Source organism: Palaemon carinicauda, chromosome 8, assembly GCF_036898095.1.
Source record: "Palaemon carinicauda isolate YSFRI2023 chromosome 8, ASM3689809v2, whole genome shotgun sequence".
NCBI lineage: Eukaryota > Metazoa > Arthropoda > Malacostraca > Decapoda > Palaemonidae > Palaemon > Palaemon carinicauda.
This window is the reverse complement of record NC_090732.1, coordinates 8,670,801-8,683,067: the sequence shown is the minus strand read 5'-3', so window position 1 is coordinate 8,683,067 and position 12,267 is coordinate 8,670,801. Positions and strand designations below refer to the sequence as shown.

Genomic DNA, 12,267 nt, shown 5'->3' with positions numbered 1-12,267 from the left:
GTGGTGCTGCTGGCAAGGTTCATTCCCGGGAAGAAGAATGTTCTGGCCGACGGCCTCAGCAGAATGGGTCAAATAGTGGGGACAGAGTGGTCTCTACACCCAGAAGTAGCCAGACTCATCATTCAACGTTGGGGCTCCCCGGTGATGGACCTCTTTGCAACAAAGCTCAATGCCCAACTTCCGATCTATTGCTCCCCGGTCCCAGACCAGAATGCAGCCCTAGAAGACGCCTTCCAGCACAAGTGGGACAACCTGGATGTGTACGCTTTACCCCCCTTCACGTTGATAAGACAGGTGCTCAACAGAGTAAGGGCCGCCCGAAACCTAAAGATGACTTTGGTAGCGCCCTGGTGGCCGGAGAGAGTGTGGTTCGCGGACCTAAAGGACCTAGCGAGCCAACCACCTTGGCCTCTGCCCGCCAGGTCAGACCTCCTGCACCAACCGCACTTCTTCAAGCTCCACGACAACCCTCTCTCTCTTCGCCTTCACGCCTGGAGACTATCGAGCGGCTCCTGAAGAAGGTGGGGTACTCCACCACCACAGCTAAGAGAATGTCCCTATACCTGAGGAGATCCTCGACTGCGGTATACCAGGCGAAGTGGGCCGCCTTCACGAAGTGGTGCTCGGAGAAACTTATTAGACCTCTTAAAGCTTCGGTCCCGGACATAGCAGATTTTCTGGTGTATCTTAGAGATAAAGTGGGAATGTCAATTCCAGCCATTAAAGGAGTTCGAGCCGCCTTAGGCCAAGTCTTCCTCCTGAGGGGCATCGACCTGGGGGCCTCGAGACACATAGCAATGCTGGTCAAGAGTTTCGAGCAATCCTGCCCCCCTCAAGCAAGTAGAGTGCCCAGGTGGGACTTAGCTAAGGTCTTGAATATGCTGAGTCATCCCCCCTTTGAACCCCTGAAAGATATCGGAGACAAGGATCTCACCCTCAAGACCATTTTCTTGCTAGCCTTAGCTTCCGCTAAGAGAGTGGGCGAGATCCATGGTCTGTCTTACGACGTTTCTCACTCCAAAGGGTGGAAAGAAGTATCCTTCAGGTTCGTGCCTTCCTTTGTGGCTAAGACCCAGAACCCAGCAGTCTGGGACCCGAGGTTTGAAGGTTTCTCAATTCCTGCCATTCCCAAGACGGGCATTACGGAAGATTTGAGGTTATGCCCAGTACGGACGCTCAGGAAATACCTGGAAAGGACAGCTCATCTCCGACCACAGGTGTTAATAGGAAGCAAGTTTCCAAGAACACTATTTCATTCTGGCTGAGACAAGTCATCGCTAGAACCTATGAAGAGGATAAAATGGCAGTGCCAGGCACTCCCCGGCCCCATGACATCAGGGGTCTGAGCACCTCCTTGGCCTTTGAGAGAAACATGGCGGTGGGGCAGATCCTACAGGCAGGCACTTGGTCGAACCAGTCAACCTTTACTGCCCACTACCTCAAGGATTATTCAAGGAAATCCTTGGACGGGTTCTCCATTGGGACAGTCATTGCCGCCCTCCAAGCTGTGTAGCGGTGAGGCCAGAGGCTGTCCCCAACGATGAACACATTCTTCGCGACTACACTTCGGAGGAAATCGTCAGAAGAATTTTTCAAGAGGTAAGTCTTAGATAATAGCGTAAGGTTGCGCAGTTACCCTCACTCCCGCACTCTGATAGGCCCCCGCATTCCATAGCCCTCTAGGCACTACGTGCCAAGTCAAGTGTCAGAATAGCACTCCCGCCTCCTAAAGTATAAGTCTCCAAAGAAAGTAGTTCGAGGTAAGTATTCGTGTTGGAACAAATCAAAAATTTTAAGTAATTTTTATTTTTCCTAACATACTTACCGAGAACTACTTTCGGGTAATGGCCCTCCCTTCCGTCCCCGAGTGCCATCCTTCCATTGCCAGGTTGGGCTAATACACGAACTTAATGAGGAGAATGACCCAGAGAGGCAGTGACCTGCCCTGATCCTGCCCTCGGGGCGCATTCCTTGGTGGCGGGGGTAGGCCTATGTAGAGAACGGAGTAGGGGGAGAACGGAGTAGGGGGGTAACGGCGCGAAAACCTTGGTCGATAGAGAGGAGATCACAAGTGACTCCAAAGAAAGTAGTTCTCGGTAAGTATGTTAGGAAAAATAAAAATTACTTAAAATTTTTGATATTTAGTTTATTGAAATGGTCTTCTTTTTATGAGAGAAAATACGAAGCTCTGTAAGGAAGTCAGTGTTTTTAAAATATCAGTTACTGAGTGAAAATATAAGAGGTACAGTATATCTTCTGCACAGGATAGTGTTTGGAATTAAAATCTAAAACTAAGTCGACCTGAATATCCAAAAAGTGTTTGAAAGTTTTGAAAGTAGTTAACTAGATAATGAATTTTGTAATAAAATTTAACTTCATCAATCTCCATTCACATATACTCAGGGTGACCAGGTTAGTGGATTCTCAGAGGGTTTCTGATAGGAAACGAGTATTTTTGTTAACTATCATTTGGCTATGTATAAATGTGGCCCTTTGAGCTGCATAAAGGATCTTTCTTACTGTCCCCCCTTGGATTTGGTCACACTATATATACTAGGTGCAGCTGTCAACTATTGTGCAGTGTCGTTTGTGATACTGTATGATAAAGAATTGATCTATGATTCTATTTTAGCTGTAGCTTTATATTTTCTTTTTCTGCTTTCAACATTTCAAAACCATGATTTTGATTTCAAAATAAAAGTTTTTAAAAGTTTTGAAAAATTCGAAATCTAGGGATTCGACATTATCTTCAGCCCGGGAAATAGATATTAGCATTCCAGTACATACATACATATACCAAGGCACTTCCCCCAATTTTGGGGGGTAGCCGACATCAAACAAATGAAACAGAAAAGCGGACCTCTCCTCTCTACGTTCCTCCCAGCCTGACAAGGGACGCAACCGAGTTTGGCTGGTACTGCTAAGGGTGCCACAGCCCACCCTCCCCCCATTATCCACCACAGATGAAGCTTCATAACACTGAATCCCCTATTGCTGCTACCTCCGTGGTCATCCAAGGCTCCGGAGGAAGCAGCAGGGCCTACCGGAACTGCATCACAATCGCTCGCTATTCATTCCTATTTCTAGCACGCTCTCTTGCCTCTCTCACATCTATCCTCCTATCACCCAGAGCTTTCTTCACTCCATCCATCCACCCAAACCTTAGCCTTCCTCTTGTACTTCGCCCATCAACTCTTGCATTCATCACCGTCTTTAGCAGACAGCCATTTTCCATTCTCTCAAGATGGCCAAACCACCTCAACACATCCATATTCACTCTAGCTGCTAACTCATTTCTTACACCCGTTCTCACCCTCACTACTTCGTTCCTAACCCTATCTATTCGAGATACACCAGTCATACTCCTTAAGCATTTCATCTCAAACACATTCAATTTCTGTCTCTTTGTTACTTTCATTCCCCACAACTCCGATCCATACATCACTGTTGGTGCAATCACTTTCTCATACAGAACTCTCTACATTCATGCCCAACCCTCTATTTTTTCTCGTACAGAACTCTCTACATTCATGCCCAACCCTCTATTTTTTACTACTCCCTTAACTGCCCCCAACAATTTGCATCCTTCATTCACTCTCTGACGTACATCTGTTTCCGCTCCACCATTTGCTGCAACAACAGACCCCAAATATGAACTGATCCATCTCCTTAAGCAACTCTCCATTCAACATGACATTCAACCTCGCACCACCTTCCCTTCTCATACATCTCATAACCTTACTCTTACCCACATTAACTCTCAACTTCCTTCTCTCACACACCCTTCCAAATTCTGTCACTAATCGGCCAAGCTTCTCTTCCGTGTCTGCAACCAGTACAGTATCATCCGCAAACAACAACTGATTTACCTCCCATTCATGGTCATTCTCGTCTACCAGTTTCAATCCTCGTCCAAGCACTCGAGCATTCACCTCTCTCACCACTCCATCAACATACAAGTTAAACAACCATGGCAACATCACATGTCCCTGTCTCAGCCCCACTCTCACCGGAAACCAATCGCTCACTTCATTTCCTATCCTAACACATGCTTTACTACCTTTGTAGAAACTTTTCACTGCTTGCAGCAACCTTCCACCAACTCCATATAACCTCATCACATTCCACATTGCTTCCCTATCAACTCTATCATACGCTTTCTCCAGATCCATAAACGCAACATACACTTCTTTACCTTTTGCTAAACATTTCTCGCATATCTGCCTAACTGTAAAAATCTGATTCATACAACCCCTACCTCTTCTAAAACTACCCTGTACTTCTAAGATTGCATTCTCTGTTTTATCCTTTATCCTATTAATCAGTACTCTACCATACACTTTTCCCACCACACTCAACAAACTAATTCCAGTACATAGTGAAAATGTAAATGTAAGAGCTGAGATTGTATTGCTTAAATCTACATCTAGTTTTTATGAAACAGTTTTCTAGTTGGTGAGATATCTGATATGTATATGTTTTATATAGAAAAGGTTACTAATCAGCTATTTATTCCTCGGCAATAGCAAGAATAGTCAATTGTGGGGATGTTTGGATTGATTGATTGATTGATTTAAAGTTTTCAGGGGGGATGTTTGGAAGCCAGGTTGATTCTTGTTTGTGAATTTAAGGCTGTATTTTTGGTTTTGTGATTACTACTTTTTCTCCACCAAAATAGTGTTAGTCAGGATTCTGCTGGATAGTTCCCATTGGGGATGGTATAGGGTATGGAAAGGAAAATTTGAACTTTATTTTTCTCAAGTCAAAAAGCTCACTTTTTGGAGATAGTAGCAATGTGACCTACAGGTAAGTATCAAGATAATTGTTATAAGAATCTGTTTTATAATATAACATCTTGTTCTCATTTTTAGGGGAGTCATTGAAACATTATTCCACCATCTGAGGGATCAGGAGAAACGTTCTCGTACGAGAAAATCAGATGAAAATAAGAAATCCTATGAATCAGTTCTTAAGAATCCCCCGAAATCTTCTGTTTTACAAGTAAGTATTAAGTTACTTTTTTAACAGTCCCATTAGGTAATTCATATTTGACCAGTTAGACATTAGTAAGTGTTCTGATAAGTTTTGAGGTTATATGGATAACTAAAATTATTTTATTGTTGGTGTAAGAAAATGTAATATGGCAGTTTTTTTCAGTGTCATCTCCAAATATAACTCATCATATTGGATTTGTAATACAAATTTATCAAGAAACTGATATTCAAATATCTATGTGGCCTAAGGTGTAAAGGCTACTCATGAATGGCAGAGGCAAGGGACTGTGACAATGCCCTAGAGAATGACCGTATAGCAATATACATATGATCAGTGCCAGAGCCCCCCTCTCCATCCAAGCTAGGACCAGGGAGAGCTAGACAGGGGCTGCTGATGACTCAGCAGGTAGACCTATAGGCTCCTTAAAAATCTCCATATTTTGCTCACAAGGGTGGTGAGGTTGCAGACACTATAAAAAACTATTGAGTTTAAGTGGGTCTCGAACCCGAGTCTGGCAGGTCATCAGATAGGGACGTTTCTATTAGGCTACCACAACCCTATAAAACAAGTTTGTTGCATACGCAGATGACGCTACTCTCTTATCATCACTTCTATCTCTTGAATGTAATTATACAGTAGTTACTAAATCTCCTAATAGAGATCTTGCTAAAATTAGTGCATGGTGCAAATTATGGAGGATGAAGTTGAACACTAAACAAAGCTCAAAATATAATTGTAAGTAGGTTAGGACAGTGGCTTATCAACTTGCAAGTCTCTCTAACTATACACAACTTATTTAAATCTCTAGGTGAGTCTTGATCGCAAAATTACTTTTGAGATGCACATTTAGTCTTTCGTCTTCAATTGCACAAAGAATTAGCTTATTAAGTAAGTCTTTTAAGAATTTTGGTGATCAAGGTTTCTGGAGGAATTTTTTTTAATTCTTTCATTTTATATTGTTTCAAGTATTGTTCTCAAGTCTTAATCTGTAGACTCATCTTAATTTATTGGACAAAAACTTGCAGTCTATTGAATTCTCAACTCATGATCATGATATTAATCTCTGGTATCGTTGCTCAGTTAGTTCTTTGTGCATGTTGCAGAAGATTTTTCATAATTCTGACACAACTTTTACATCTAGTTCTTCCCAGACTGTACCATCATGTATGTAGTACAGTAAAAGTAACACTAGCAGTCTTGCCTTATTCATTATAAGGCTCAACACTACACAGTATTCTAGAAGTTTTATTCCAGCTGTGACCAGATTGTGGAGTGATCATCCTAAACAAGCAATTGGAATTTCAAAATTGCACGGAATATTTTTATGCTGAACAGGCTGACATGTGTCTGTCTTCATGTTTTATAAAGACAAATCTCTTTTTAACTTTGTTACTGATCGGAACTTATTTTATATTCTTTATTCATTACTTCTCCTATAGTTTATTGATTTTCCTCACTTATTTATTTTCCCCCTTATTGCAGCCCTTTTGCTTATAGTATTGTTTTCCAACTAGTAGGGGGTTGGTGGTCATAATTACATTGTGTTCCTTCTGTAAGGGTTCTGAATGTTCACTGTGTATTACAGAAAAGTTCCTCTCGTATAAGTCTTGAATTCTGAAACACTTTAGTCCTTCTGCAGCTAAACCTTTGCATTGCATACTGTACCTAGTTGCTCTGCAAGATATGTAAATTAGGAGGTTGAAGACCGAGTAGGTAAGTAGATCCTTATATCCCTCCTCTCTCTCTAAAGTAAGTGCTCTCAAATGATAATATTGTTTTGACAGATGGCATTTCCTAGCATAGGCATTCTTAATTTATATTGCTATCTATATTGTATCAGATCAGCTGGTCGATTATGTCATGTGACCAGGTGATAGTGCGTTTTTGCTTGCTTGCAAGCTTGGCCACTAGCTCATCGTAAGTTTTCTTCTGACACTCTTCTTATTACCCATACGAGTCTTGCTGATAAAAGAAAAATTATAGTGGATTATTTTTATTTAGTGAAAAACTATAGTTTATTATGAGTTTAATTTTCAAATTGAATACTGTACACAGTTATTCCTTGGGAGGTACCATTATATTGGCTGTGCCTTTCGTCCCTATGTCTCACACATGAGCAGCACTATCGTGCCAATTGTAAACAATAGGCGTATTTTATCGTGAGATTTACAATGCGCTGCAATTCTCTCAATACAGTTACCGTGTTACACTTTTAAGATGGGTTCTAATGTGACTATTTCCATGAACCTCCCCTTATGTGCATATTACCTCTCCAGAAGCTCAGTTTTTCCCCCATTTTCTTCCCTTCAATAAACACATGCAGCTTGTACAGGAAGGAGCATTCTAGCTGTAAGTACTAACCTACTTGTCATTCTCATTGTCTCCTCAGTTTCTTCAGTTGTCCAGTACTGGTTAGACCTTTATTAGTTTTCTTCAGACTGTTCACTTATTACTGTGCATTAGGATGTCTTCTCCTGGTTTTCTTAGCGATTACTGAGTGGAGTGTGTTCCGGGTATTGTTTCTGAAGTTTATTATCCACATTCCCTTGGTGTATCTAGTTAAGAGCAATATTGTTGTGAAAAGTGCGTTTCCCTCACTCTACATCTCGTGTGAAAGCGTTGGCAGCTAACCAAGTTAACAGTAATCTTTTATATTACCTCAATTATAGAAATACTCTCTACTTCATATACATTTAAGAAAACTACCAAAGGAAACTTGCTGTTAGTTCAGGGGAAAAGCCAAGGAAGGCTAGGCAGTCGATTGTATCGGAGATGATGACTATATTGACAAACCTCTGCCTTTAGCCAACTTTTGGTAGCAATGAGCTTTACTAGCTCTTTGCATTGCTAGATTCCTTTGTTAAAATTCTGAAGAAGAGTCAGTCCTCTTTTAAAATAGTAACTCTGGTCCTAATTGCCCTGTTGCCACCAACCCAACTCCTCAAGTTGAGTCTAGTGTTCAAAGTGTTTTATTTAGTAAGAGTTCTGAAAGTTTGCTGTGCATAACAGATTCAAAAACCTCTGCCACAATCCTAGTTGCTTTATAAGTCAATTGGATATTGTGCCAGAAGACTGAGTGTATTGTCTGGAACCTAATACAGTATCACAGAATTCAGTAAAGTAAGCGCTCCTAAATTATATCATATTACATAAGTGGATGGCGTGGCATTTTGTATGATTCCCTTAAAGTTTCATCACAGGTAATTCAAGCGGGGTAAATATTAGTGCTATACTAAATTTTTTTTAATGAGGCGCATTTGCACCGACTCGCAGCGGTGCCCTTTTAGCTCGGAAAAGTTTCCTGCTATTTTGATTGGTTAGAATTATCTCATCCAACCAATCAGCGATCAGGAAACTTTTCCGAGCTAAAAGGGTACCCCTGCGAGTCGCTGTAAATCTGCCTTTCTAAAAAGAATTGACTACAGTACCTATTCTAACACAAACGTCTGCCGCATTCACTTATTTTTGTGTTATGGACATCTAATTCAATGTTTTGGCATGATTTTATCTTTTATTTAGGCTATTTGGGCAGTGTTAGTTTTATTCAAGCCTTTTAGCCACCAGTAAATAAGTTAACTTGTCCGGATTGGGATGTGGTTTGACGTATGTCGTAAGTTGAATTTTGAATCTTTGGGAAATATTTGCATATAAATTTAATAGCTAAATGCGTGATAATCTACAAGTACTATCTTTTGAAATGGAGTTTGAAAAGGAGTTTGGAAACTTTAAAGTTGTGTCTTTCTTGCCTTCATTTAGAGCTTAATGTATCGAGAGTTACAATTTCCTTTTTCACTTTCTCTTAGAAACAGTTGTAATTATTTCATATGAAAATGGTGGTTCTTGGTCAGTATATTTTGAACACACTGAACATTGCAGTTAGTGTCCCTAATAGACTATGTGAGTTTAGAATACCAATTTATCCTCAAAGTTTTGGGTTAAGGGAACTCGCTAAGTTGTGGATCCATGTCTTATAGAAGTCTTGAATATCAAGTTTCTAGATATATAGAGACAGTATTGAGGGTATTGCCTTTTAGGTCCTATAGTGGCTGCTGCTGTAGCCTTCTAAATTAAAAAAAAAAATTAAGTTATACTGTATATTTCTTTTTTGATATTTCAAACATCGATAAATAATCTGGAGCCCTGTTAGCCATTTTTTTTTTTAGATTATACCCATTGAATTCTAGATCTGTTGATTCTAGACTTGTACTGTAATTAGGTTATGCATTTCAAATTTTTATTGATCCTATCTCTTTCCTTCACTAAATCAGAGTGTCGGAGTCAACAATGTAAACATCAGGAGAGGTTCATAAAAATAGATTATTAATATTTTTTTTTACTTATATACTTACCTGATGTTCATATATATGCCCTACCACATTTTCACTGACTTGTAATGTCAATGAATAGCAAATTCTTTTGGCTTCAATTCTGAAGAATGGGGAATGGGAAACTATTAGTGCTACTTCCCAGTTTGTCTCATTACTTTACAGGGAACTACCTATGACTGTGTGCTTATGTTGAATAATAATACTTAAATTCTTGTGGGTTACTTGTAAACTTTTAACAACATGAATTCTCAATTGTTTATTAATTATGTTTGGGAAATTTCACTATATACAGAAGAATTAATTTTATATTTTAGTTTAATTTGTATAGAAAATAGAAATGGTAAAGTTCACTCTCACAAAACTTGATCACAGTCGAGAAACAAATATCAAGTTGTTTTGTAATACTTTGCATGTGAGCTTTATATTACACTTAAGGCAGGACTAAATATTTGCTGAGAATAATGCTCATAAGAAAAAAGAAAAAAAAAAAAAAACATAATTTGAAATTGAATCATATGCTTATAAGTTAGTTTTACATTTCAGTTGCCAGAGCTACCGGCTGATCCTGACCTTGATAATGATGATTCTAGTAGTGATGACTACTTTGAAGTGAGTGAGTGCTTTTAAAAATAATTCCATTGGCTTTTTTTTCGTAGGTGTTATAAAAGTTTTTACATTTATCATTAAAACTAGTGGTAGTATACATAAAGAGTGCAGTACTACCCATACTGTACAAGATAAATAATGTTATCATATAATTTTGAAAGATTCCAGTGAATTAAAATAAAATCATCAATAGAAAATTTATCAATAACAGTCACTTGTTTGAATAGTAAGCTTTTTTGTAAGTGATTGTATTAAAACAGAAACTTAAGAAAATAATTTTGATGATCCAAATGCAAGAAACATATTTTCAAGCATTTTTGAATAAGTGGAAGCCCAACATATTTTTCTTTTTGCTGCTCCAAATTAACAACTCATTTCCTATGAAGTCTGATGCCATTTGAAATTATTTTTTCAGACTAATTTATAAGCTATCTTGTGTTCAGCTTACACTTACAAATTTCCTCATGATGTCTTTCATAAGCGTTCAAATGGAAGTATGATTTAGATAAAGGAGAAGGTTGGAGTTTAGCTTTAAAAGAGTATGTTTGCAAATCATGGATGGAATACATAATTAACTGTGAACATTGTAAAAAGTTTGCTACATGTTGGGAAAGGAAAAAGTAAGAGAGTAAATGTCAAAGAAATTCATGTATATATATATATATTTTTTTTTTTTTTTTTTTTTTTTTTTATACAAATTATTCAGGATTTATTTGCCATCTGCCACTGCTCCACCTTCTCACTGTTTACTGTATAAATATTGAAGATTAGTTTTAGCCATTTTCATTCCAAATGCTAATGTATGGGGAATTTCCCAACAAGTGATTACTTAGAACCTGTAACTAAAATACTTCAATACCATGCACTCTCAAATATAGTTTATATATTTTATATTTTCATATACAGTACTTACCATGTTTATATGAATAACATATGTTAGCATCCATGTACGTATTTCAAGACAGGGGCTAAGTATTGGTACTGTTGAGGTTATTTTGTGCGCCTCCTTGTACTTTGTGTACATTATAGAAGAGTTTATTTTATTCTGATAATATTTTTTCTTCATTACTGCCATTCACAAGTAATTGCTGTAGCTGGCTTTTTTGTAGTTTCAAGTTTCCAAAATATTCTCATAAAATGCATTCCTAGAATTAAGAAAAAAATTCTGAAAATGTTGATGATTAAAAGTTTATTTTAAAAAGTTTAAGATGGTAACCCATTACATATTCACCCTTTGAAGTTTCATTGTAAGAAAAAGGTACAATATGTACAAAAAAAACAAACCAAAGCAGAAATCAATTAGTGAATAGCTAGTTAAAAACCATACTGCTAATATATATGAATTGTTTAAGCTATTAGCATTTAGAACAAAAGACAAATGTTTCGTTTGATTTCAAGAGTTTCCATGCTAAGAGGATGATTCATTTATTGGAGAATGTGATTAATGTCTGTGATTTCAAGAGGCCTTATCGAAATGTGTTTAAAACTTGAAATAAACTTTATCACCGCATGACTTGTCAGTCATATATGTTATATGTAGTGTATTTTATAAAATTGTTATTGATGTATGGCAATATTGAAGTCTCAGCATTAAAAGTATTTTTACATGTCTGTTTTAATGAAGAAGTTTTATTTTTTATAATCAATTTAATTTTGTATCATGCAATTTTATATTTACTCGTAGCACTATATCTAACTCTTCCATATTTTAATAAACAGCACTGTAGCCTTTCTCGAACCGCATTGTGGTGAAGTAGTACAACTACTTAACCTCCATTCTACTTCATTTCTTCCTTCTTGCTGTCCAACCACTTCTAACTTTTACCTTATAGTGTAACTATGGAGTTTTCCCCAATTTCACCCTGGCTCATGTGCTGGGCATATGGACCACTTTTGGTTAAAGAACAAATAAATAGATATTTTAAATTGCTGTAATATACTAACTCAGCTGAAAGGCATTGTAGATTACAGTATGAATAAGCTATCTTTTGTTATGCATCCTACTACAGTATTATGTAAAAGTTTTGCTATAAAATATGAAAATTTATTTGTAGTTGGTTCCAACACAGAGTACTTACTTCGAACTACTTTCTTAGGAGTATCAGGGATCTCCTCCCAACCAACCAGAGTTTTGTGCAGTTTACCCTACTCCCGTTTCCTATGCGGGGTAACCTCTGGCGGAGAGATATGCGCCCCCGGGTCAGAGAGCATGCTTGCTCAGGTCTCGATCCCCAGTAAGTTCTCTGGTTGCGTCGCGATAACATCTCGACGCTCTCTCCTTACCCAGTGCGACCCTTTGTGTCCCCGACCCCCTTTGTGTCTCACGCGGTCCCATTGT

General features: G+C 38.3%; 1 protein-coding gene across 3 annotated transcripts in view; it reads left to right on the top strand.

Annotated features, from left to right (window-relative positions):
- Window positions 1-12,034, top strand: part of LOC137645641 (transcriptional regulator ATRX homolog) — a 114,940-nt gene extending 102,906 nt beyond the window's left edge. For all 3 annotated transcript variants that reach the window (XM_068378463.1, XM_068378461.1, XM_068378462.1), the window contains 2 exons: window positions 4,872-5,001; window positions 9,867-12,034. In XM_068378463.1, coding sequence (XP_068234564.1) covers window positions 4,872-5,001; window positions 9,867-9,950 — 214 coding nt within the window. In that variant the 3' untranslated portion in view covers window positions 9,951-12,034. The remainder of the gene's footprint in view (window positions 1-4,871; window positions 5,002-9,866) is intronic.
- Window positions 12,035-12,267: the final 233 nt, after the last annotated feature.